The sequence below is a fragment of the Jaculus jaculus genome, chromosome 5 (assembly GCF_020740685.1).
Source record: "Jaculus jaculus isolate mJacJac1 chromosome 5, mJacJac1.mat.Y.cur, whole genome shotgun sequence".
Lineage (NCBI taxonomy): Eukaryota > Metazoa > Chordata > Mammalia > Rodentia > Dipodidae > Jaculus > Jaculus jaculus.
The window spans coordinates 98629682-98656816 of NC_059106.1; the positions used below are offsets into that span (position 1 = coordinate 98629682).

Sequence of the window (27135 nt, forward strand, 5' to 3'; positions counted from 1 at the left end):
GAGTCCTAGGAGCCCATACCTTTGTTGGGGGTGGGGGTGAACCTCCTAGTTACCACTTACTACCTGTGTGTTTCTTTTTAGTGGGATTTTGTTAGGCTTTAAAAAAGGTTCATTCAATCATTTCTTACTTACTATCCAACAGTTAATCATTGCTTCTACAGACCCAGTCCCTGCCTGTGGAATTTTGAAAGGCTAGTTGAGGAAAATGTTTAGAAACAGATAAATTTTGAACAAGTGTGTAAAGATTGTTGTTCGGTTCTTTATAGTTCAGTGGAAGGGATGATGTCTGTTTGAAGGGATGAAAGACAAGCGGGCAATTTGTTCTCTACTTCCCTCCTTTATGACATGTATGTCTTTCTTTGATTGTGTGTGTGTGTGTGTGTGTGTGTGTGTGTGTGTGTGTGTGTGTGTTGTATACAGGCATATGTGCTGATACATGGCCCCGTGCATGTATGTGGGGTGGCCAGATGAACACATGTGTGGCCCCTCCATTATTAGTTCACCTGTTATTCCTTGAGACAGAGTCTCTTACTAATTCTGGAGCTTGCTATTTGTATTTCATGAGCCCCAGCAATTTGCCACCCCTCTGCTCCCTACTGGAATTGTAGATGTGTGTGGCCACACCCAGATGTTCATGTGGGAGCTGGGATTCTATCTTTAGCAGTCTCAGGCACCATAGGCCCTTATACCTGCATAGGAAGTGCTCTTAACCACCAAGACATCTGTCTAGCCCCGACTTTCCATATTTCTTGTATTGTTACACTGAAGTAGCATTCATTCAGAATCAGCTGTTAGCCTTGCACTGAGATTGCAGTAGTGAAGAAGATAGATAGACATGACCCCTGTTCTCATTTGGATAACAAAGCATGGACAAGAGAATGAGCATGCATCCTCATAGAGAAGTGAGAAATGACAGGGCTCCAAGCAGGAGCTGTAATTCAGCCTCAGCATGGGTGAGTTGTGACACAGAAAGGAAGCATCAGAGGATCCCCAAACACAACAGCTGATAAACAATCATTTTCAACTTCCCCTGTCCTCCTTCCATTGGGGAGTTTCTGCCTCAGTGACCTAGAACCCATTAATGGTTTGTCAGTACTGTCTGCCTGTCTTCTTTTGCCTTGAATGTTGTTACAGTTCCAAGCAGTCAGATCCTGTAAAAGATCCTAGAAACTGCCTAATTCTAGGAATGGCTCATAGCTGGCACAACCTTAGTTTTCCTATGAAATAATTTGAGTGGAATTTATTAACGACTGAATTGTGTCCTATGCCTTTCTGGTTCTTTAACCCACATCATGAGTGTTAAATGTGATAATGAGTGTGGCCACATTCTTATGCCTGACCCATGGGCACTGCATAGCCCTTGCTCCTAACCACATTCATTGTGGTTTTTCTGTACTGCCCACCAGCCAGCCATACTGCCTTTTCTCTGGGGCTGTGTGCACTCAGCTTATTGGCACTGGACTGTGGGCTCCTCAACCGTGGAGACTGTGTATTATACTGACTTTTAACTTAGATGAGTTTGACATGTTGTTCTGATCAGTAATGCAGAGGTGCACATGCTTGTAGAGAGCAGCAGAAACTCAGCTTTAATTTATCATTTTATTCAAGCTGGAAGAAAACCTGAGGTAGTGTTCCTGGAGGTTTTCATGAGAACAACATTCTCTTTGCATTTTCAGTGTTCCCTGGTCACATTTGGCTGGAGCCACTACCTCTGGCTTCAGTTAGCTATTTACATTCCCCTATTTTTATATAAATTGTGCTATATTAGCATATATTTCACACTGTGACCTAGTGTTTTCCAAATCTGCTAAGCCAGGCTATTTGTGCATTAGTCAATGTCAACGGAAGTAAAATCTCACATTGAGTACAGACTACAGATGATAGCCCCACTCCATTGCCTGCTCTGCCATGCTGAAATGGGTCCCTTGTTCTAAGAAGATTTGCTGTGAAATACAGTCTATTTACATTAAGGTAACCTCTGTATATTTAAGGCATAATTATTTCAGGGCCTTCATTAATTTTTGAACTGCAAGACCTGTTTCTTCTCTTATATCTTTTCTGTAACAATGAAAGTTAGGAGGCTCCAAAAAAAAAAAAAAAAAGTAGCAAATTGGCCCTCATTAAAATGAAGCTGGAAATAGTTTTCTGGTAATGTGCTTTACAAACAACAGGAGAATCTGATTGTAAATCAGCTCCAGGACCCAGCTGTCTCAGGGCCCAGGCTGGGAAGCTCCAGGATAAAAGGTAGTCTGTATTTTTATGGAAAAAATAAAGACTCTTTTCAAAGTTCTGTAATTGATGAAGTGCTTATCTTGTCATACAAATTTAGAGTTGGATGGGTTCTCAGAGTTCATTGAATCCAGTCCCTTCCCACTAGTAATCCCTTCCTCAGGGTCTCTGACAGATGGACAGCTAGCCTCTGCTTAAACACTTCCAGCCATGAAAAGCTTACTCCCTAAAAAAGTTTTCAGATATACACAACATAAGAGTTACCATTCTAGCCATTTATAGGCATATAGTTTAGGAACATTAAATACGGTTTGCACTGTTGTGCAACTATCCTCACCATCTGTCTCCAGAACCTTTTCATTTCCTAAAGCTAAAACTCTGTTTCCATTAAAAGTTAACTCCCAATCCCATCTCCCAACTCCTGGTGACCACCATTCTGGTTTTTTATCTAATGAACTTGACTGAGCTAGGAACCTCAAATAGTGGAGTCAGATCATGTTGTCCTTTTGTGACTGGCTTTTTTCAGTTAGTGTCTTCATGGCTCATTCAAGTTGGATTAAATGCTAGGATTTCATTTATTTTTTAAGGCTGAATAATGTTACACTGTGTAAATATATGATATTTGTTTATACAGTCATCTACCAACATATATTTAAGTTGTACCTACCTTTTGTCTATCATAAATGTCACTATGAACATTCGTGTATATATACAAGTTTCTGCTTTCATTTCTTCTGAGTATATGTTTCCCAAATCAGTTACAGAAATGGAATTGCAGGTCATATGGTAATTGTATTTATGCTTTTATGGAACTGCTATACCCTTTTTCACAGTGGCTCTACCTTTTTACATTATCACTAGCATTGTACAAGAGTCATATACTTTTTCAATAGCCTTGTCAAAATTTATTTTCTATATTTTAAACATTTTAAAAATAGCAAAAATGTTTAGGTTAGTAATTGTGAGGTTTGATTTAATTCCTGCCATAATGTGGTGCTTCATGTTTTCTTGGACTTTGTCATTTTTTGAGCCTTCTCAAACTTGAGTTGAGACCTTGGATTGAGTACACAGGAGACAGCCAGCTTAGCAGCAGCATTCATCTCTGCTTCCTCATTGTGGATGCAATGGGACCAGCTGCCTCACACTCTGCTACGTGCCTCTCCAGCCATGGTGGGTTGTAACCCAAACTGAAATAAACCCTTCCTTCCTTAAGTTGCTTGTTGTCGGGTGGTTGCAACAGCAATGTGACAACAACTAGTATACTAATATATAATTATCAGGATTAAGTGAGAAAATCTATATAAAAATATTCAGTTCAGTGTCTGAAAAGAGGCCCTGAGGGAATGCTTGCTTTGGAATTCTGGGGTTTCATTGATGAATCTATTATTTTGAGATGCTGATTGTTGGGTTATCTTCTTCAAGTTAAATTAAGTTAAATTAAGACCCACTTGGGTACAATATGTTAACTTTGCTCTTTACAATGCAATGGGACAAATAGTACTCCCCCATGTCAGCCCTCAATCATTTGTTAGCCTTCTGTTCTACTGGTTTCCTTCAGCAGTTTCTTCTTTTCTTTCCCTCCCCTTCTTCCCTTTCTTTCTCCTCCCTTCCTCTCTTCTCCCCTCTTTTTTCTTTCTTCTTTATCTTGTCTCCCCCCTTTTTTAAAACAAGGTCTGAGGTACCCCAATCTAACCTTGACCTTGACATGTAGCTGAGGATGACCTTAAATTTATGAACCTACCTCCACCTATATGTTGGTATTACACTTAGTTTATGCAGAGCTTTGTGCATGCTAGGCAAATGTAGTGCCAGCTGAGCTACATACATCTCTACCATCCCCAACACTTCTGAAATGATCTCTAGATTCTCATCTTAGTGTCTGGACTAAGGCTAACTAGAAATCCTACTGTCTCCATTCCTTTGGTATTTCTCCATATCAGTGATATCCACAGGAAACAGTCATGTGGATACTAGTGAGTGTGTTTGACCACAATGGTCTGCTGTGCCCCTACCCCTCATTGCTCAGGATGTAAGATGTCTAGAGCGCACTAGCATTTATTCAGTTTAGAACCAGTATTTCACATGTTCTCTGTTTTACTTTTTCTCTCTTGACTATCACTTCACTAAAAGGGTCCAGGACTGTTTCTCTATATCTTCCTCATGATCCTCCCACCTGTGCTAAGTAGACACATGAGTTCACTTCTAAAATAAAACTAGTTTGTAGTCTTAGACACAGAACTTTCACAGGACCCACAGAGGGCATTGTTTGGAGTCTGTTCTTCCATTGTTGAGTGAAAGACTTGCCTACAGAGGAAAGGCTGGGGTGGGAGGGTATTTTGGCTGCAACTTTAAGGAGCACTTTGAACTTGAGTCTTCAGACATGAAAGTCCAGAGAGGGTTTTGTCCATCCCCACTCAGTCCTGTAATCATTGACTATTCAATGCCAAGCTACATTGCCAGTTTCCAAAGCTGCCCTTAGGAGGGTGAATGGAGTGCCTTAGAAATACTAGTGCTACTCCTAAAAGTTCCCAAATAACTGGAGAATTCTATTTGTTGCTGTTACTGTTACATGCCTGTTACCTGAAAGTCTTTTCTTGATGAACCCTTTGACATCAAAAGAGATTTATCAGTGTTAGTGTGAACCTTCTTACCCTTAAAAACAAAAATCAGAAAATGTAATTTTGTCAAGGATAAAATAATTCATAAGTGCTTTCTCCTACCCCCTTAACCTTGTTCCTCATGCATTACCCTCCCAGGCATGTCATATGCTACGGAAGAAAAGGTAAAAGCTAGATTCTCTTCCTGTCTTTAAAAATACAACAAAAAAAGGAAGGCATGGAGGTTTACTTTCTTGCCATTTTCATAAGGAAATCAGAATCTTTTCACCATAGGCCTATTATCATTGAAAGACGTGGGAATATTATATGTAAAATAAAAGCCCTGTTTTTAGCTAAGGATTGTTGAATTCACTTGCTGTTGCAGTCAGGTTCTCATTGCTGGCAGAAATCACCCAGCAAAGAGTACTTTCTGGGGAAAAAAGGATTTAGTTTTGGCTTACAGACTTGAGGGGAAGCTCCATGACAGCAGGGGAAAATGATGGCATGAGCAGAGGGTGGACATCACCCCCTGGCCAACCTTAGGTGGACAACAGGAACTGGAGAATATGCCAAACACTGGCAAGGGGACACTGGCTATAATACCCATAAGCCCACCCCCAGCAATACACTTCCTCCAAGAGGTGATAATTCCCAAATCTTCATCAGCTAGGAACCTAGCATTCAGAACACCTAAGTTTATGAAGGACACCTGAATCAAACCACCACATTCTGCCCCTGGCCCTCATAAACTGATAACCATACATGATATAAAATGTAATGCATCCAGTCAAACTTTAATAGTTTTTATCAATCCCAGTGATGTTTAAACATTCCTATAGTCCAAGATCTTTTAACTGAGCCATAATACAAAAAATTCCCCCCAAACCCATAATGGCACAGAATAAACATTAACACTGCAAAAGATAGCATTGGGAATAGCAAAGGAATATTCAACTAATACAAGATTTAAAGCAACTGGGCAAACATCAAACTCTGTAGCTCCAAAACCAACAACTTTAGCAAGTGGCAAGTCCCTAAGTCCGATAATCCTAAGCAGCAACAAGTCTCTGGAGTTCTAATTCCACCCCTCCAACTATTGTTCTCAAAGACTTCACCTGGGGCCGGAAACTCTCCTTGGCAGCCAACTTGTGGTCTTGGCATCTGCACTGGGTCTCCACTTCAAGCCATGGTTCATCCTCAAGGCTCCATTGGGTCTCCATTCAGGTATCTAGCAAACCTGCTTCACATTGCCTGTGGCCATTTTCCAAACACAGGACCACATTGCAAACTCAATGAGTCTCTCTTTCCTGTATTTCTTATGCTCCACAATACCAGGTATGGTACCAATTTGTTAATCCAGGGGAGAATAAAACAAACTCTGAAGAACAGGACACTCCTTGAATACTCAGGCCCCTTCAAAAGAGTCTACATTCTTCCTCTTGCCCCAGTGCAGGTCACCTGGCCCAATCTCAAAGGTTATAATTTCTCAATTGCAGCTGAACAGGCAGCAGTTAACCCAAAGATTTCATTTTCTATTTGCCATATCCCTCTGCTCACAATAGTTTGTTTCTATGCAAAGCAGCCCTATATAACTTCTCAGGACACAGGCATAACAGAAAGCCTATCACACAAACTGCTTCTAGCCCAGTCCAGGCAACGTACTTTTTACACTCATAAGCCAAACCTCACATTCCTTAGTTCTTACTGCATTCAGGTCTTTCAATTCTGACCAGAATAGTTCATGAAGCTGTACTTTCAGCACGGCAAGGCATCTCTTAGGCCAAGGTTTCAAAACCTTCTATGTTCCCCTTGAAAATCAGCTCCAAAAGGCCAAAGCCACACAGTCAGATGTCCAGCAGCAAATTACAGTACTCCTTGGCACCAACATTTCTGTTGTAGTCAGGTTCACATTGCTGGCAGAAATTACCTGACCAAGAGCAGCTTTGGGGGAAAAGGGGGTTTATTTTTGGCTTACAGACTTGAGACGAAGCTGCATAATGGCAGGGGAAGATGATAGCATGAGCAGAGGGTAGACATAAGGTGGGTTGCAGGAATAGGAGGGTGTGCTAAACACTGGCAAGGGGACACTGGCTATAATAGCCATAAACCCACCCCCAACAATAAACTGCCTTCTGGAGACATTAATCCCCAAATCTCCATCAGCTGGGAACCCAGCATTCAGAACACCTAAGTTAATGGGGGACACCTGGATCAAACCACCACACTTACAATTGACATATATGAGCTTTATAAAATGGATTTTATGACTTTAACTACCTAGAACACTATGTACAGTTCACAGCTATCCTGAGGTGTTTGGCATGCAGAATGCTGGCTTGCAGGTCTTATTTTTCAGTCAAGGCCAAGTAGTCACTGATTTGCCTGTTTTCCACATGTTCATATGGGGTAATGCCACACTGCCTTTGATGAATACCCAACACTGACATTAAAACAGCCCCTACTATACATGAGGTTGTGTTTCAAAACCCCCACCTGATGAGATGAAGTGAAGTAAATAATCTGGGCATTATGACATAGTATTATATTGGTTACAACACAAGACAAAATTCATTTAAACACCAGTTCGCAGCAAAGGTCTGACAATCAAGATGGCTGTTAGGTGCTTAGCAGTCAGGAATATAGAGAGAGTGCAGACATACAGAGCAGGGTGAAAGGAACTGGTGCTAAGAACTCATCACACGCTGGGCGTTGTGGCACATGCCTTTAATCCCAGCACTCGGGAGGCAGAGGTAGGAGGATTGCCATGAGTTCAAGGCCACCCTGAGATGACAGAATTAATTCCAGGTCAGCCTGGACCAGAGTGAGACCCTACCTCAAAAAACCAAAAAAAAAAAAAAAAAAGAAGTCATCACACTACTAGGAAAGTGGTGCTATTGAAAATTATGAAGTATTCCTTTTTAGGATTTCCCATTCAGTATTTTCAAATCATTGTTTCTGTAGGTAACAGAAATCTCAGAAAGTGAAACTGCAAATAAGGGGAAACTACTGTGCCTGGAGGTGTAGAAAGCCAGCCATTTTGCAAGAATGATAGGAAGTGGCAGAGCTTCTCTACCCAACTGGTCCCAACTGTCTTCCATGTCTAAAGCTGGTGTATCTGTGTGTAGATGTCACTTTTGTTGCATTGCTTTTGATCTGCCACCCAGAGAAGTTAGGAAATAAGAGGAGTAAATGCCCATGAGTTTCTTAAGGTGAAGAGAGTAGGTCCTCGGCATGTGTTTACAAGGACAAAGGTCACTATTAACTTGTAAGGGTGTCTAAGATCCTAGTCACCATTCCACCAGGGTTGTCAGGAAAGGGGAAGAACCTTTCTCTTGCTTCCTTTGCTTGATGACAGCTCATTTCATACTTCAGTGTGGAGTGCAGCATATGACAGCAGGAAATGAGAAGAAATAGTAATATCTACCCTATATCATCAAATTTCTTGGCTTTATGTTTTAGTATTATAGCCTTCAGAAAAACTTTTTTTTTTTGGTTTTTCGAGGTAGGGTCTCACACTGGTCCAGGCTGACCTGGAATTAACTCTGTCATCTCAGGGTGGCCTTGAACTCATGGCAATCCTCCTGCCTCTGCCTCCCAAGTGCTGGGATTAAAGGCGTGCACCTCCATGCCTGGCTGTTAGAAAAACTTTTTTGATGCACTTTTTTTTTCTATTATACAAACTTTAGTGAAAGCACACAACCTCTGTACATGTCAAAGAGTCTATAATACATTAATAATTTGTTAAATGGCAGAGAGTGGACCAAACATCTATGTAATAAATTAATTACATTATGCACACTTCTGTCAGGATAGTTGTGTTGAAAGCGATGGACCACAGAAACACATCCTTATGAAAGGCTTTAATTAGTGGTCATTCCACTAGAGGCCGGGTACTTAAGGGGAAAGCACGGAGCATTCAACTCTTATTTGGCTCCTGGCATTTGGCACATTACCCTGGAACCCTTTGTTTTGTCACCAAGAAAATAGGAATAACACTTGAACACATTTTAATGAAAATATTTAATGTGCTTTATAAGCTCTGATGGATATATGAAGTGTCATGACTAGGATTGTTGTACTAACTTGTTACTGCAGTCTTCTTCCTCTTCCAGACCCCAGTACATTATTCAAGGAGCCTGTAGGCTAAGGCCTACATGCCCACCCACAAAGAATTACATAGAAAAACGAGTACTTGCTTTTTGTCCAACATCTTAGTGAAGCTGCAGTGGTATCTGTGGCTCTCTGAGCTTTACCTTGTTGCTCAGGGACAACAAGAAGAAAGACGTGGGGAAGTCACCTAAGAAAGACAAAGACCCAGTCAACAAGTCTGGAGGCAAGGCCAAAAAGAAGTGGTCCAAAGGCAAAGTTCGGGACAAGTTCAACAACCTAGTCCTGTTTGTCAAAGCTACTTACTACAAACTCTGTAAGGAGTTCCCATCTATTATCTTATTACCCCTGCTGAGACTAAAGATCTGTGGTTTTCTGGCCACGGCAGCCCTTCAGGAGCTCCTTAGTAAAGGACTTATCAAACTGGTTTCAAAGCACAGAACTCAAGTGATTTACACCAGAAATACCTAGGGTGGAGATATCCTGCTGCTGGTGAGGATATGTGAACAGGTTCAACTCAACTGACTGTACATTTGGAAAAATAAAATTTTATTTAGTCAAAAAAAAAAATAGAAAAACAAGTACTTAAAAGCAAACACACATGTATACCAGTTCCTGAGATTCTCACAGCCCCCTGGGTCTGGAAACTTTCTGTCTACACATTTCTACCTCTTTTACACCTCAGGTCAATATCACTTGCCAACCTTTGCACGTGTATCTGTTCCCTTCCTGCTGCTCTTCCTTGGGAACATAGAACACCTTAAATAAAGAGACACTGAGAACACCTTTTTGAAATCTTCCGTTTTGCATATATACAGTGTAAAAAACTCTAAAAATACAGAAGTATATACAATAAAAGTAAGTCATCTTCTTCCACCTGTTCCACTACCAGCTCCCCATTTCCGATGCAGATATAGATATTTCATCAAAATGTATTTTATACATATAAGAATATACATCCATGTATCTGCCATAAGTGTGCATATATAAGAACTCAAAATCATAAACACAAGTTATTTTTCATATACATGCTTGTGTTTTCTAACCTAATAATTTTTGAGATTCACCCAAAACCAATCCATACAGGGCTACATCTTGTCTCACTGAGGCTTTTGGGTCGCTAGGACTCAGTTAACCAGTTTTCTTTTGTTAGATAAATTGTTTCCAATACTTTCTACTGTAGACAGTACTGACACTAAAAATTGTATTCTAATATCATTTTATATGTGTCTGAGCACATCTGTGGAATTACATTCCTGAAAGTGGACCTGCTGTCCCACATCCTTCACATTTTACATGTTCTTAGGTTCTGCCAAATTGAATCAATTTATATTTGTACCCATATGGTAGTTCTCGTATCTTCATGTCCTTCTCGAGTAAATGATTCACCAAACTATTTTTGTATTTCCAATCTGGTTGGGGAAAAAAGTAACATCTGATTGGGGTTTAAATATTTACCTTTCCAAGGCTCAGGGTCTAATGCAGAAGAGGTGGCGGAAAGAATGTAAGAGCCAAAGGAAGGGTAGGATTCCTTACAACGTGCTCCTCCAGACACAAAATGGTCTGGATATCCATGACATCACAGTGCCTAATACTGCCTACACAAGACATCATAAGGGGAGGAAAAGATCATGATATCAAAATAAAAGAGACTGATTGAGATGGGGAGGGGATATGATGGAGAATGGAGTTTCAAAGGGGAAAGGGGGGGGAGGAAGGGTATTACCATGGGATATTTTTCATAATCATGGAAAATGTTAATAAAAATTGAGGAAAAAAATATTTACCTTTCTTACCAGTGAGCTTAGTCTGTTGTGTGTATTTAAGGTGTTAGAGTTCCATTCTAGATCGTCCCTCTAAGCCCATTTATTTAGTACAGTCTTGCATTTTTTTCCTGCTTGCCTGCATTCTTTTCTTTCTATATTCTGAAGGCTAGCCCTTTGCCTTTTTTAGTTGTAAGAATCTTTTTTCCCCACTAATTTGTCATATGTCATTGGGGACTACATATTTTCTTTTTATCATCTTTCCTTTGATGGCTTTTGGATAGTGTCAAACTTAAGTAAATTTCTCCCACATGCTAGGGATATTCCTTCCTGAATGAGACCTTGAAGCAGCAGGTCAGGAAAGGACAATCTAGAAGGCTTTTGCAGCAAGGCCTGAGAAGTGAGGGTCCTCCTAGTGAAACCCTATCTGTGACCTCAGAGACAGGCAAAGAACAACACTAGGTTTCTTTGTAGTCCCTAGTGACTCTGCAGCCCATAAGGAATCCCCCAGATACCTTGGCTACCCCTGGCTGATAGGGATGCAAGCATTCCGTGGGGAGAGCATGCTTCTGTGAGCAGAGGGAAAGATCCAGTTACCCAGCTTATAGGTGACAGGCCTTATCCATCAGGGCACACAGTAGCTTCGGCCGTTCCCGTTCACTGCAGTTGACTTGCAAGGCCTCATGAAATGCTGCTATTTGACAACTCAGGAGGCAAGAAGAGCCCTCCCTTGTCACATATGAGTGACTTTTTGGTATCCAAGTCTGGCCTGCATTTTTGTGAAAAGTCGCAAGCTGGTAGCAGCCTCCTAGTTTGCCTCAAGACTGCAGGTACAGCTATATTTCCAGTGCCTGTACTGACCCCTCAGAAACAATTCAAAATACTTACATCAGATCTGACAATGGCCTTGGCTCATTGATGGCCAGTCGAAAAGAATAGTCACAAAATTAATCTAGTAAGATTAAAACAAATATCCTATTGGATGAGGCCAGTGCACTGAGTGAGAATAGCCGTTATTATTGGTTTCACTGTGTGCATGTGTGAATACCCCTATTTATAATCACTGTTTGAAAAAACGCTGCACTTTTGCTTCTCTTTAATATAATCAAATGAGATCCCTCCATGTGGCCCTCCCAGACTGGGGCAACTCACTGCAGTGGTCAGTTCTCCACAGTGCTTCACAGCAGTGACAGAAATGTTTCCTTTTGCTTGTCCTTTGAAACTAGAATCCCAAACCTACCTCTGAATGTACAACAACACCTGAAATCATGTTTTCAGGGTGGGAAACTAAGAGCTTTGGTTCAGAAGGGTTCAAATCCTGTCTCTGTCCCTCTGGCTTTAGGCTGTTCCCTAACCTCAAGAGCCTTTGTCCTCATCTGTAAATGGGTATGTACTAACAAGCCATTCCATAATGTAATATGTGAAACAAGGACGGATTTAGCTTAGGAGTCAGTGTTGGGGAGAGGGTTCTGTAGTTTGCAGTGAGTGGGGTTGAGCTCATTAAGCTCTGTGAGCCAAGGTAAGTCACAAGCAATCCAGATTAGATGGTGGATAAAGACTCCATCACTTCACTGGGGATGATTCAAAAGTATTGTGTGCACAGGAAAGACTACTCAGCATAAGGGCCTTGTATTGAGGTAGCTCTTTCCTTCAGCAAAGTCTGCACAAAGAGCGCACGTAGTTGAGCTTTCTGAAGAAGTCTTTGAAGGGGGTACTCTGTCCTAGTTCAGGTCCTGTGTGCAATGGGAGAAAGTTGTGTCTCACATTCCTAGCCATGAATGTAGGGAGCTGCCATTCTGCCATGCCTTCCTCGCCATCATGGGCCAAAATGCCTCTGAATCCATGAGCCTCAATGTAAAAACAAGATATTTCACCAAGGTGAAATAGTTTCACCTGCTGGTATGTGAGGAAACCCTGAAGTTGGGGCAAAGACTTGCCTAAGGTCAATTTTGCAGTCTACTGTACTACTTAGAGGAATAAATGATGATGGTTTGAATCTACAGTGCCTCCCCTAGGCTAGTAGTACAGAGAGAGTGCAGTGATTAGTGACTGCTTTCAGAGCACATGTATTGAATGGTGACTGAGTTTAGTGATGGTGCTGAGAGCAATGTGGAGACAAGCAAAAGCCCATCCCCAGCCTCCAGAAGTATTCAGTCTTGGGGATTAAGAAGAATACTCAAGCAATTGAAGGTCACCTTAAACAGTAATTTAAGGAAGAGGAGATAAAATACTATGGGATTGCAAAAGATAATCTGGAAAGGATTTTGGCCTTAACTTAGGCTATGCTTAACGTTACCCTCTATTTAGTACTAATTATTGATCTCCTCAGGCCATCTGAATCCATGGTAAGGAAATCCAGTCCAGACAGATGCAGCACTTTAAACTGGAGCAACTTGAGGTAAATTAAATGTTTGAAAATTGCCAGCCATCTAGATTCTACATGCCTGGACTACTCTGGCTGGAGGTAAACCATGTTACTACTTTTGAAGGATAATAATAATCCTCCTACATTTACCTCTGTGGTTGAAATTATTTTCACTAATCCTGGAGGCCCTCAATCCCATTAATTTAAACACTTGATTTTTAGAGATAGCCCAAAGGTACAAATTATACTTTCACTAGATTATTTTTAATTGCTCCTCTCCCTTTTACTCATCATATTTGGGGAATTTTCAATGCGTGAATTAGAAAGATGCTAGAAGAGGGAGGGGGATGTCCTGTAGCTGGCAAGTGTGCCATCCACCATTCAGTTAGCAGCTGAGTGGAAGAGGAGGTGGAGAGGAGGGCAGCGGAGGGCCTGCATGGGGCTGGAGTGAGGAAAGGGTTACGGCTGTGTTCTGGAAGCTGATGAGCTGATGACACACCAGGGACCTCAATCAAGTTCTCTGCTCTAGTCTGAGTTTCCTCCAATCCAACCGGGCTATGCGTATCTTAGGCCTTGGTACTTCCCATATGGAGTCATGAGTTAATAAAGCCTTTTCTGTGTGCAGACTTTTCGAAAGAAGTCCAGCCTAAATACAAGGAACTTGTCTTACTGCAAGGTGCCTGGAATCTTAATAGCTGTCTCAATTGCATCCAAAGTGGGCTTCTCTTTGGAACTGCTTTAAGTGGCTAGGAATTGGGGCTGAAAGGGGGTTTGTTTCTCCTCCTTCTGTGCCTCAAGTAGGATTGTGACAAGTTTTTAGAGTGTGTCCAATTTGCTCATTTAATGAAAGGCTCCACACACAGCCTACCATTGAGATCCTGTGTGAGTAGTCAGTGGTTCAGACAGCACTCACCATTCTTTGCAGAGTCATGGATTTCCATCTAAAGTCTGTGTAGCCAACCAATTGAGGGGCCTTCAAACTGAACATAAATATTTGGCTTTGAAAGGTATTCTAGAGATTCAAGTTTTTTTCTTGGTTAATGTTCATTTAGCTATCTCAATGTTGTGTTTGCTGCCCAAATGATGTGCCAATTCCCTTGCCTCTGAATTCTTAAATTACATTAAAGCTCTCAGTTCATGTAAGTCTTCTTGCATTTATTTGTTTATTTCTTACAGGCATGCCATTACTTGAGGTTTGCCATGCTAGTGGTTTGAGAGGCCCAGTGTGTGACTTTAGATAATAGAAGACTCACCTGGCAGATTCAAGAGTTGTGAAGCAGCAGTCCAAAAATATAACCTTGTCTCATATGCTTCCTAAATGGGTTTTGGAGTCAATAAACTGAACACCCTTTGCTATATCTAATGTTCATAAAGAAACTTCCTGTAACTGTGTGCAGGGCTTACCATTTGTTGGACACTGACCTCATCTCCAGCTATTCTCCCTGTCAGCTCCCCAAAACAGACTGCAGGGTTGTAGTAGGCCCATTTTATGAATGAGGAGCTGAGGATGGCAAATAATTCTTCCAATGCCATAGCTGGACTGTGACAGAGCTAGGAGGGGAGCATATCCCACTCTGAAACTGACCCTTTCACCTGCTGCCTCACCTCCAGGTCCATCCTCTAGTACAGTCTCCATCAAGGACGTAGTGGAGGCCTGAGGTATGGAAATCACTCTCCAGATATTGTCCAGTCAAAATCAAAGGACGACCACGTACTGATGACCAAAGGAGAATCAATGTGATAAATTGCAAAGTAAAGAAATTGAGTAATCCCATTTGTTTTGTCTTTTCAGTAGTATTGAAATTCATTGAATTAGCAGGTTTGTTTTATTTTCTTGTTAAATTGTAGGCTGCTATGCTGTGATTCAAACACAGCATAACACAGAAGTATTCTGCTAGAAGTTTGGGATTCCCATGTGGAGTTCATGCATGTGAGCATCACATTCTTTCATGGAGGTGGGATTTGTGCTCCAAAATGTAGTCTTTTAGCTCTTATAATTCTAGCAGTTGGGAGGCTGAGGTAGGAGGATAATGAGTTCAAAGTAATCCTGGGCTACTTAGCAAGACTCAGTCTCAAAAATAAAAACAGAGCAAAGCAAATATTCTTTCTTGCGAAGGTTGGGGGTGACCCAGTGTAGAAAGCCTACCCTACCACGTCTCTAGCTTTAGTGCCCAGCACCACCTCCTCAGAACTGTACTTCCTCTGTTGTGTGTCATTGTTGCTCTCTCAACAGGCTGACTGAAGCAGACATCATCTAGCTTTTCATAGTACCAGGTTGAATAGGCAATTACTTTCTCTTTGCTAGGGACCAAATATAAATGACAAAAGACAAGGGGAACTGATAATTGAGACCCTCTTAGAAAAACAGATTATATCTACCCTCCATTCCCTCCCGGTACTTATGTTGCTAGGAGATAAAAGCACAAATGACTCTACACCAGTTGAAGTATGTAGTGTTAGGATGATCATTAAGATTAGGAGAGACATTCCCTGTCTGTGACTCTGTTGAGTACAGTAACAAGTGTGTGGTCTCAGTGGCCTTCAGTGGGTACACCACTGTGGACCACTTCTCCTGAGATGACAGGGTGAGACTTGATTCACCATGTCTCAGCTCATTGTCCACTTGTAGAAAATCCTACTTTATTCCAAAGGATATCTGGTCCATGTCTACCTAGACATCTGACTAGTCACAAACTATAGAAAGTTCATCACTACATTTTTTTTGGTCAAGATTGGTTTCTTCAAGATTGTACTAATGTTTGCCTGTCATACCCCCTTCATAGGATTTATCAAACCGTTTTGTAATTTTTTCTCTTTTTCTCTCTGTCCCTTCCAAACCAGGAGCTCCATGAAGTGAGAGCCACCTTGACATTACTTTCTGGCACATGAGCACAGGTGCTCAATAATGCTTGGTGAATGGATAGACCAGTGGGTGGATAGTTAGGTAGTTGGATCAGTGAACAAATGAATAGAGACATTAAAATCTAGGAGAAAATGGACTTTTTACTCCTTCTGGTCATTTGTTTTCCAAACTGCTATTGTGTGTGATGGCTTTAGTGCATACCTAGTGCAATTTCATTTCATTGTCATTGTGGTAGGACTCTGCCATAGACAAGAATAAATTCTCAAGCTATGAGGGAAGGGCAAAAAAAAAAAATAAATAAAGACTTCTTTTTTGGATCTGCTATTTCTTTTTGAATGGCCAGTGACTCTAAATTTATGAAACAAAATTGCTAGGTAATAAGATTTTATTATAAAATAGACTGTTGAGGGCTGGAAAGATGGCTCAGTGGTTAAGTGCTTGCCTGTGAAGCCTAAGGACCCTGGTTTGAGGCTTGATTCCCCAGGACCCACGTAAGCCAGGTATACAAGGTGGCGCATGTGTCTGGAGTTCGTTCACAGAGGCTGTGGGTCATGGCGCACCCATTCTCTATCTCTGTCTCTTTCTCTCTCTCTCCCCCCTTCTCTGTCTGTTGCTCTCAAACAAATAAATAAAAATAAGCAAAAAAAACTAAAATAGACTGTAGAATATAAAATGAGTTCATGTAGGTCACACAAAGTGGAAATGTAACGGCAAGCACCGTGGGGTGGCATTGATGGACAAGGGAAGGGGAGGAGCCACCAGGAGGCTCTGCTGATAGAAACAGCACTTGAGGAGGAAGTCCAGTTATAACAGGAATGGGAGCGAGGTGTCCTGATGTCATTAGCCCTCTGCCTGTCTATGGCAACCAAAAAGGAGATGAAGAAGATCCTTAGGGGTGAGGCCAGACTGGTTTCCAGGCTCAGCATTTCCCAGCATACTTTCATGAGCTGCCTCCAGAGGCCAAAACAAACTGTGACTGCAGCTGTACCAGAGGCATTGCGGGCTGGTCGGGAAGGGAGTACTAACCATGGCCTTGATCCTTGACCTTCTCCTTGGGGAAGACAGTCTGACTGATTTTCAAAGCTCTTGGGCTTTGCACTGCCCAACAAGATTTTGCCTCCTTAGAAATAAGCTATGATGTTTCATTTTTGTCTATTAAAAAAAAGACTAAAAAAAAACAAACACTAACAACAGCAGAAAACTGGAAGTGAGTGCATCCCGAAGTTACTGCCACTAGTGTGTCCTCCTCAGCCTAGAACAATCTCTCTATGAAGCCCCTGTTCCTTGGTTATTCTTCCTCAGTGTTGCCAGAAGGCCACTGTCCCCTCTGCCGTCCCTCTTACCATGTTAGATTTTAGTGCCCACACCTATTTAACGATTCCATCATACAGCGCAATTTATTGGCTTGTTATAATTTTTACATACAATTCTTTCCTTCTGGATGTTGTTTCCTTTGATTGAAGTAACTAATTTAGCAGACTGGATTTATACAATTTTTTATGGTATAGAAAATGGAAAGACCTAATGCCAGAAGTGAATGGGTAAACAAAGTGTACAACATCATGCCATGAGATAATATTTAGGAGTGAGAAAGAACAGATCATCATTAAAGGAAGCAAATTGGATAAATCTCAAGAGCATTATACTGAGTAAAAATGAGCTAGTCTCAAAAGGCCACATACTACATGAATCCTTTTATAAAATAATCCTGAAGCGACTAGGTGATAGAAACAGAAAACAATTCAGTGTTTCAGGGACTGGGCATGCTTGGGGGGGGGGGGGTGTACTGTTAAGGGTTCCAGAAGGAAGACTTTAGTGGTGATGAAATGGTGGTTATTTTGACTACAGCAGTGGATACATGAATCTCCACATGCAATGAGAAGACCAAACTATGTATACATCTCGGAGCAATATGAGATTCCCAGTTTTGATATTATACTGTGATTATGTGAGCTGCAATTACTGGAAGGACATATGTCAAGAATGTGTATAATCTCTTTGACCTTTGTGCACCCTTTTGATATCATGTGGAGATTTCTCTCTCTCCTTCCCCCTGCCCAAATCCTGGGAATCACAAGTGCCTCTGGACGATCAGGGCAGCTCAGCCAGACCCTTGTAAAGCTTAGGCAGGAAACTCTATTTTTGCTCTGGCTTCTCATTCTCTTATTTTTTAAATTATTTATTTGAAAAAGAAAGCAAATGGGTGCACAGAGCCTGTAGCAAGTGCAAATGAACTCGAGACACATTGCACCATCTTGTGCATCTGGCTTTGCATGGGTTCTGGGGTCTCTGGCTTTGCCACAAAGTGCCTTAACCACTAAGCTATCTCTCCAGCCCCTCTCTGACTTTAATCACTATTAGAAACTGGTTCACAGGCACCTTAATATCAACTCAGTTTTTCTTTCTTTTTGTCATCTAGGAAGTTGTTTTTCTTTACATCTTGGCCATGCACTGTATTCTTCTTTTAACTTTATGTGGTGTTTTAGCCTTTGTAGCCCAGGTGGGGAGGCTGGTGGGACAGTGAGGCCATGTCTGTCAGGTCTACTGTTGCTCTAGTGTGCTGGGTCCTGGTCTCTTTGAGTTTGTATACTTCTGTCCCACAAGACTGTAAGGTTTGGGGAAGTGTTAAGATACAGGCTAGACATTTTTATCCCCATTCTAATCCTGCATGTGGAACCACAGAGTCATTGTAGTTTCACAGAGCGTGGGCCATGCACTCTAGGTTTAGAAGTGGCAAGTCAAGCATTGGTCTGGGACGAATGTTGTCTCAAGTTTGGTTCTCAAACCCTGTTGTGCACAATTTACTGGGCTAAAGGACTCTTGAGCCATAGAAATTGGGCGTGTCAGCCAGCCTCTGTCCCCCAATAATGGCATGCTATGTTTGGCTCTTCCTGTGGAGGCCTGGGTGACAGCAGCCCCTCCGTAGGGGCTTTCGCATGATGCCTTCCTACCTGTAGCTCAGAGTCTGCATTCACAAGATGGAGGGACACTTGGTCCCTACCTTAAAAGACCCTTCAGAAAAGCTGTGAGTGCAAACAGAGCCTCTCAAACACGTTAAGACTGAGGCATCTCTTTTTCTTTCTCTTTGTAGTTCCCATAAATAACATGGGCAGAGTGTTTCAAATTTTCATATATCTTGAATTTATATATGTTAATTGTGCTCTTCACAAAGGAATAACATGTTTTGATGCAAAAAAAACTCCACGTTGTCACAGCTTGTGTAGTTGAGGATTGAGTAGGGATTCAGGCTAGTACTGTCTTTCCTGATGACTATCATGAAGACTTCACTTAGAGACTACACTAGACATCCTGATCTGAGGTCACTGAGGATTATGATGTCCTCGCGGACACTTTCTATCCAGACTATCTCCAGGAGCTGAGGCATACCCTGGATTACCTTTCTCTATAGCAAGCACCTGGGTGCTTAAAGTAGGAAAGACTCTTGCTCAGGCCACTGGGTACACCGATCGTGAGCCTAGGGAAGTAGAAATGTAGAAATGCCCAGACTAACTGTCCCCTGTACTGTGGAGAGTGCCTGTCTCCAGGCAGACTGCTCCTTTCCCAGCCATCCCTTGGTGGCTGTGGCTTCTTCAGTAAGGCACAAAGGTAGCAAGGGTGATATCAGACATAATACTGTATACCAGAGATCTCAGAGCCATAAGCAATCCCTGCCACCCCTCAGGGTCACAGGCTGAGGAAGATGCTGTGGCCCTTTGGTAGGCTGCTTAGGAACTCTTGGACTATCTGAAGAACTCAGTTGCAAGGATGTGGGTCACATTCTAGGAGCAGTGAATGAAGAAACTGGAGGTCTCTGAGAAGTGGGCATAACTTCATTTCTAAGGCTTGACTGTAGAAGAGTATCTGTGAATTTGGCAAACTGCTTGGAGTCTATCTGCCTCACTTTCTTCATTTGTAAAATAAGAAAATCATACATAATTTAAAAAAAAACTTAAAAAGGATTGGAGCCTGTTTACCATGTGGTATAACTTTTATAAATAAAAGATGAATTGGTTCTGTTTTCTGAAGAAAGATCCAGAGCTTCTTTCTCTTGTTGATCTATTCTCAAATCCTCTTGTATTCCCTGATACTGATAACCCCCTAAAGACTGGTAAGTAAGTCTTAGGCCTCAGAACCCATCATTCTAGGACTGAGTGGCTCTGGTCAAGAACGGCACTTCCTTCTGTTGCACTCATCCTTTGTGGCCATTGGGCTGCCACTTGTCTCAAGTATGTGTCTGTGTGACCTCATGAAGCCCTGGGCCAGGGATACAGGATGTACTGTGGAGGGATGCTTCTTGGAAGAGCTTAGGTATCCTGTGATGTCAGGTCTCTACCTGCCTGGATCCCTTTTGGGGCACAGGCTTCCATTGCTGAGGGCAAGTCAAGCCCCCACCCTTCCAAATAACTCCCACTGCTCAGGCTTAACCACCACAGCCTTACGTCTTACAGAATCAGTGCCAGAAAGTCAATCAGCAGAGAAACTACAAGGATAATACACCTATGGATTAAATCTGAAGAATGGCTTGTGAGATTTGCTCTCCTACAAAGGCTGAAATTTCCTAAAATGTACTTGATTTGCTTAAATTGGATAAAACTACATATAAATGCTTAAGATCCTAGAGAAATGGTAACTGACTCAGGAAAACCTCACAAAGATTGGTTTGGATTAGTGAAGCTTGTGAAATGCAGTCATTTTAAAGGCATAGCGAATGCATTATTTCCAAAATTGACATAGCAGCCGGCAGAGTAGTCACATGGAGGATAGCTACTCTGCCTCACCACACAGGAGGAGGCCCCTGCAGGATCTTGGTCCAACATTGAATTTAAGCCTTCTCACAGTCCCATTAGGAACTTTTGTTATTCCCATTGTACAGATGAAAAGTCAAAAAAAAAAAAAAACACCAAGTAAGGGGGCTGGGGAGGTAGTGCAGCAGTCAAAGGTGCTTGCTTGCAAAGCCTTCCAGCCCAGGTGTAATTCCCCAGAACTGCCACAGAGCCACATGCACAAAGTGCCTTATGCATCTGGACTTTGTTTACAGTGACACAAGGCCTTGGTGTGCCATTCTAACTCTCTCTATATATTTCTGTCTCACCCTCTTCCCTGTCACTTTCTCACACACGTACAAATAAATAAAATACTTTTTAAAAAGTCACATGACCCACTAATGATCACAAAATTCATGACTGTTCTTTCAATTGTTGTATTCCTACTAACATCTGTGTACCCAATGTCACATATTGACTAAACAATGGCATGACACAAGGCAAAGCTGCTGGTGTGATAGTCCATATGGATGGAACAGTGCACCCTTTGCTAGTGAGAAGAACAGGAGTACATGGTTGGAATTCCCAGGGTCAAAGGCTGATGATTGTGTCTCTTTCCAAAGCTTCTGGTATCCATGGGATTGATTGAGCTCAGGTTGAAATGTGTTCCATTTCTCTATACTTAAAATTCAACATTCATTTATAGGAAAAGGAATTAGCCATTATTTGGGGAGTTAGGGAAGGGAAATTACTGATATTGGGCTGGCAACTTGCTCGGTGGGTAAAAGTGCCTAAAAACCTGAGTTGAATGTCAAACACCCATGTAAGAGACCAGGTGTGACTGCTATAAACCCAGTTTTGAGAGAGGTCAAGATAGGAGGAGAGTTGGTGCTCCCTGGTCACCTAGTGTAAATGAAAAATGTAGAACTCCAGGTGCAGTAAGAGACTCTGCCTAGGAAAATAAGTGATAGGGGACGACACCTAATATCTTCCTCTGCACCCATGTGCAGGGAGCACACACACACGCACCCCACATACTATATACAAACATGAACAAAAAAGAAATAAGTTAGCCTTTTAAAAAGTTGGCCTAAGTTAAGCGTGGTGGATCACGCCTTTAATCCCAACACTTGGAAGGCAGAGGTAGGAGGATTGCTGTGAGTTAAGGCCAACCTGAGACTCTATAGTGATTCCCAGGTCATCCTCGGCTAGAACGAGACCCAACCTCGAAAAGTGGGGGAAAATTGTTGGCCTAAGAAAACAATTCTTTTCAAGGTGGTTATTATTCATATTTTAAATGACATTATTTTTAATGATTTTTTGAGGCAAGCACAACAGACTGGGGCTTTTTATGCAAGAGAGAGAGAAAGGAGAGAGAGAATTGCAATGCCAAGGCCTCTAGTCACTGCAGTCAAACTCCAGATGTGTGTGCATGTGTGAAATTGTGAGCTTGCATCACTGTGTATCTGGCTTATGTGGGACCTGGAGAGCTGAACATGAGTCCTTAGGCTTCACAGCCAAGTGCTTTATCCGTTAAGCCAGCTCTCCAGCCCTCTTTTTTATTATTTTATCACTTTATCTGAGAAGCTGAACCTGTGGTTATCTAAAGGAATGAATTTTAAAGCTGACAACAGCAAACCAACACAATCAGTTAATGAGCTCACAAGCTGAAATTATCTTTTCTGTTGCCCAAGAGCCAAGTGGTACATATCAGGGACATATCAGGAGCACTTTCACTGTTAGAGTGCCAATCTATCCATTTGTCATTGGTCCCAAAATATATTCAATCAGCAATTCAAATATGGGTTGGGAAAACCCAATAACATACAGCTAACTGTATGAAGTTAATTCTGTGAACTGAAACCTGGGTCTCTGGCAGTTTAGCTGTAAGCAGGAGTGAGATGAAGCTATGAAAATATTAAGCCTAAATGCTATAAAGATCTGCCTTGATCCCAACACTTTCCTGGCCTTTGCCAGCTGCCACGCTCCTGCTTCCAAAGTCCCTGAAGTCTGTGTGTTGGAGTGTTTTTCATAAGGCTAGTCACATAAGTGCACACTGCAAAAGTGAGCTGACATGATTGAAAGAGCCAAAGTGGGTGGCAGTCAGAGTGATGTGCAGCAGGGTCATACCCACAGGCTCCAAAGTGTAGCAGTTAGCACACCTCAGTGCAGTCTTCTACATGGGATACCCATCCTGAGGGTAGAGTTGGTAGAGTACCTCTTCAACTTGCTTTCCAACTCAGACCTGCCTTAGTGGCTACCTTCAATGCACTATTTTGAAAAAACTGTACAGCTAGCTTAGACTAGTCAAAAAGAGCCATAGTCCAGTGGGCACTGGCAAGACTCAGAACTCATCACAGTGCTGAGGAGAAGTGACAGTTAAGTGCTCAGCACTTAATAAAACATCTCTACCATACCTGCTAAGGCATGGGGAACATTGTAGAAGACATGGCAGAGATGATGAGAGCCAGAGGATGGGGAAGAATGCTTTAGAATACTGTATTTGACATGATGTGGCCATTGCATTCATGCCTATGCAGTAGCAATCATTAACTGCACAAGACCAGATGGTGCTGGACCCATCCACATTTCATCATGCATAATCGAGGAAGGCAGCCAGCCAGACATCAGAGTAAAAGAGGGAAGAGGTCTAGAGAGGTGGCTTAGCAGTTAAGGCTCTTGCCTGTGAAGCCTAAGGACCCATGTTTGACTCTCAAGATCTCACATAAGCCAGACACACAAAGGTGAGGCAAGCACAAGGTTGCACATGCCCACTAAGTGGTGCTAGTGTCTGGAGACTGATTGCAGTGGCTGAGGCCCTGGAGTGCCAATTCTACTTCTCTCTGTCTTTATCTGTCTCTTTCTCACTCGTTCTCTCTAACATTAAAAAAAAACTTCAAAAAAGAGGGACTAGTTGGAAAGAAGTAGGAGAGAGGGTTTTGATCAAAATAGATTCATGATGTCTACAAGAGAATAAAGGGTCTGGATGGGGTGACATCATATGTGCCATATATCTGGTGACCTGGACCTCCAAAGATCCTGTCCAACACTAATGTTCTTTAATATGGTGAGCATGTATGTATGTAGATACCACCTATGGAAAAGTTATTATAACCCTATTAAAATATTCTAGAAGAATGATGTCATGGTTTAAATTCTCAAAAACAATGGCAAAACGTCATTTGTGTAGTATGGTCTATTTTTGGACAGCTTTAAAACCATCCTTCAGGTGGTTGCTTTGCATGTTTGCTTTAGCTTCTGGTGACTTCAAAGATAATCATTTAAGTTTAGCTACCACAAATGGCTCTCTGTGTTCAGATTAGCTTTCATTTGTCTCAAGTTAAAGTGCCAGAGTTGAGACTGCATTTCTGTTTGTGGAATCACAGACAGAAGTCAGCAGCAGGGGCAGTGCTGCTCATATTTTCCATGGGAAGACAACCACATGGATTAATCCGAGGCTGGTCTACTTACAAGACCACTTTGATAATGTGTGATTGTTTCTGTCTATGTTTTTTTTTTAAATTTTTTTTCTTTTTATTTTAGAGAGACAGACACAGAGAGAGAGAATTGGTGTGACAAGGCCTCAACCACTGACGTTGATATCTAGACACTTGAGCCACCTAGTGGGCATATGTGACATTGCACTTGCCTCACCTTTGTGCATCTGGCATACATGGGATCTGGAGAGTCAAACCTGGGTCCTTAGGCTTCACAGGCAAGAGCCTTAACTGCTAAGCCATCTCTCCAGCCCTGTCTGTGATTTTTTTGTTCACATAATGTTTTCAATTTTAATTTCAAGACAGAATTTCAAAGTAAAGGCCTTCACATCTAACCTCCAGCTTGTACCTGTGGAAGACCTCTAAGGCCGCTAGAGTTGTACAATAAACTGTGGGAGTGCAGTGGTCTCAAGGTAGGCTCTTTGACTGGATCACCCATAACTTACTGTATTTAATATTTCTCTGTCTTTTCCTTTTCCTCCTTTCTCATTCCAGAAACAGAGCTGTCTGTCACTGCTGAGTTGGTGCCTACCTCACCCTGGAACATTTCAAGCGAACTGGACAAAGGTACGCAGAGGGGAGATGCTTCAGAGGGGGAAGAGGCAGGAAGCTCCACTTTTAAGCCTGACATAGTCTTCCTTGAGCCAACTGATTTTCCCATCATTAAAAGTAGGTGGTGGCCAAGATAAACCCCCAGATTATTTTGTGATGATTTAACATTTAATTACTTGGAAATATATTATTTCTGGGGAGAGTATTTTTTCCCTTTCTTTTCTCTTCTTCCTCTAAAATGTTCCACATGGTAAAAATGCTTCAAGATGTGAAGCCAGGCTGTTTCTGACCTTCTTGACACTATAGCTAGTGGAGCATATTTGGGAGATTTGATTCAGCCAGAGCCAGGATGATCAGAGCTGTTGGCTGGGTGACCTTTTCCGACAAGCATTTGATGTGCTCACGGGGTTCAGGACAAAGCATTTGGAATGCTTGTAATTGCCTGTGCCTGCAGACAGCAGCCTCCTCTGTGCACATGGGGAACAGGTTCCTGCCATGGACTTACTGCTTCGCACTAATTAAGCCCCACCATATGCTAAGCTTTGGCCACTCTAGGGAGATCCTATGGCCTGGGCTCATCCAAAGCCTGAACAATTGGCTCAATCTGTCTTTCTAGCCGTGTTCCTTTATTCCTCTGGCGGTATCTCTAGTCATATTTCCATTTCTTCTTGTGCTCCTGTCCTTTCTATCTGGAAAGCTCTTCTTGTGTTCTTTCTTTGCCAATACCTATCCTACACCTTCCACGAGGTGGCAAGTTATTTCTCCTTCAAGATTGAGCATAATTCTATCTATTAATTAACTACAGGCCTGTCTAGTCCCTCAGTGGAATTTGCCTGTCTTTGAAACTTCCAAAATCCTGTTTGTCTGTTCTCTTAGTAGTTTTTTATGTTATCACATGGTGTCTTAAACATCTCTCTCTCCTATAAGGCTGGAAATGCCTTAGAGGTAAGATTTCTACTTTGTCCTCTTTGGGACTTGGGTGGGAGGTAGGAATAAACTCTTTTCCTACAAAATCCTCAATAAAGGTATATGAAATGGCGAGTTACACCAAAATGGCTACATCAATACTTGTGGTACAAATATTCATGTTTACCAGGTCTAGTGGTGCATGCCTTTAATCCTTAGCACTTGGGAGGCCAAAGTAGGAGGATCACTGTGAGTTTGAGGCCAGCCTGAGTCTCATTCCAGGTAAGCTTAGGGTAGAATGAGACTCTACCAGGGAAAAAAACAAAACAAAACAAAAAAACAGAAACAAAAACAAAAGCAAAAGAAAACCAAACTTCCTTAGCTCAGGAATGATTCTATGTTCTGGGATTGTGTGGTAAAATGAGTTTGTATCAGTTACTTTTCTTATCTCTGTGATAAAATACTTGAAGGAAGGCTATATTTGGGCTCACTGTTTGTGAGGGCACAGTCCATCATGATTGAGGAAGGCATGATGGAGTTCATGGTGTCTTGCAGCCACTACAGTGGGAGCATGAGACTGCTTGCATATTACATCTCGGAAGATCTAGGAACAGAAATGGGGCTGGAACTAGTGTTCAGACATAGGTAGGGAGACATTTGATGCTCAAACCATGAGCAGAGCTCAAAAACTCAATGTTATAGTTGTCTGTTTTAATCTGCTCTCTCTTTCTAGGCAAAATGCTCAATGGGAGTTTTACTTCCTATCAGGAGATAGCTTCTTTTATAAGGCAAGCATAGGTGTGGTCATTGCATTGATGATACTTTTATTGTGTATTTAGGATGGCAGGATTAGGAGAAACATTGCTCATAATATTTTCTATAATTAAATTTAATCTGAGCCAGGCGTGGTGGCGCACGCTTTTAATCCAGCACTTAGGAGGCAGAGGTAGGAGGATCACCTTGAGTTCGAGACCACCCTGAGACTACATAGTGAATTCCAGGTCGGCCTGAGTTAGAGTGAAACCCTACCTCGAAAAACAAAAAATAAATAAATAAATAAATAAATAATAATAATCTGGAAATTCTTTTGCTAATCAAGGGTTAAAATTGGGATTATGTGTTGCTGCTCCCCATATCATGTACCGAGCATAAGGTTTAGGAGGTAGTAGATTTCCAACAAGTACTTACAGATTTTTTAAAATGGAAAATAGGAAACAAAGAACACTGGGCTGTGCCAGGCACTGTGCCAAATGCTTGCTTTTGATAAGTGACCCTACTCTATGTGCTCCTTGTGGCACCAAGATAGCAATCATACCTCCACACTGCTGGTGATCAGCCTCCAATCTCCATACAGATGGGCTTGTGTGAATGGAGAAAGGTCATGAAGTCATGGGCCAAGAACTCAACCTTCCAGACTTGGAACTATCGGTGGTTGCCTTTGAAGAAGGAAATGGTACAGTAGTGTGCCTCTGGCCAGAGGGCAGGATAAAGGC

At 41.9% G+C, this 27135-nt stretch overlaps 1 protein-coding gene and 1 pseudogene across 1 annotated transcript in view; both read left to right on the forward strand.

Moving 5' to 3' along the window:
- LOC123460922 overlaps nucleotides 1–9439 on the forward strand; it is a 42793-nt pseudogene extending 33354 nt beyond the window's left edge.
- Ror1 (receptor tyrosine kinase like orphan receptor 1) overlaps nucleotides 1–27135 on the forward strand; it is a 401244-nt gene that overhangs the window by 218398 nt on the left and 155711 nt on the right. The window contains exon 2 of the mRNA XM_045149154.1: nucleotides 24680–24751. Within this exon, the coding sequence (XP_045005089.1) occupies nucleotides 24680–24751 (72 nt within the window). The remainder of the gene's footprint in view (nucleotides 1–24679; nucleotides 24752–27135) is intronic.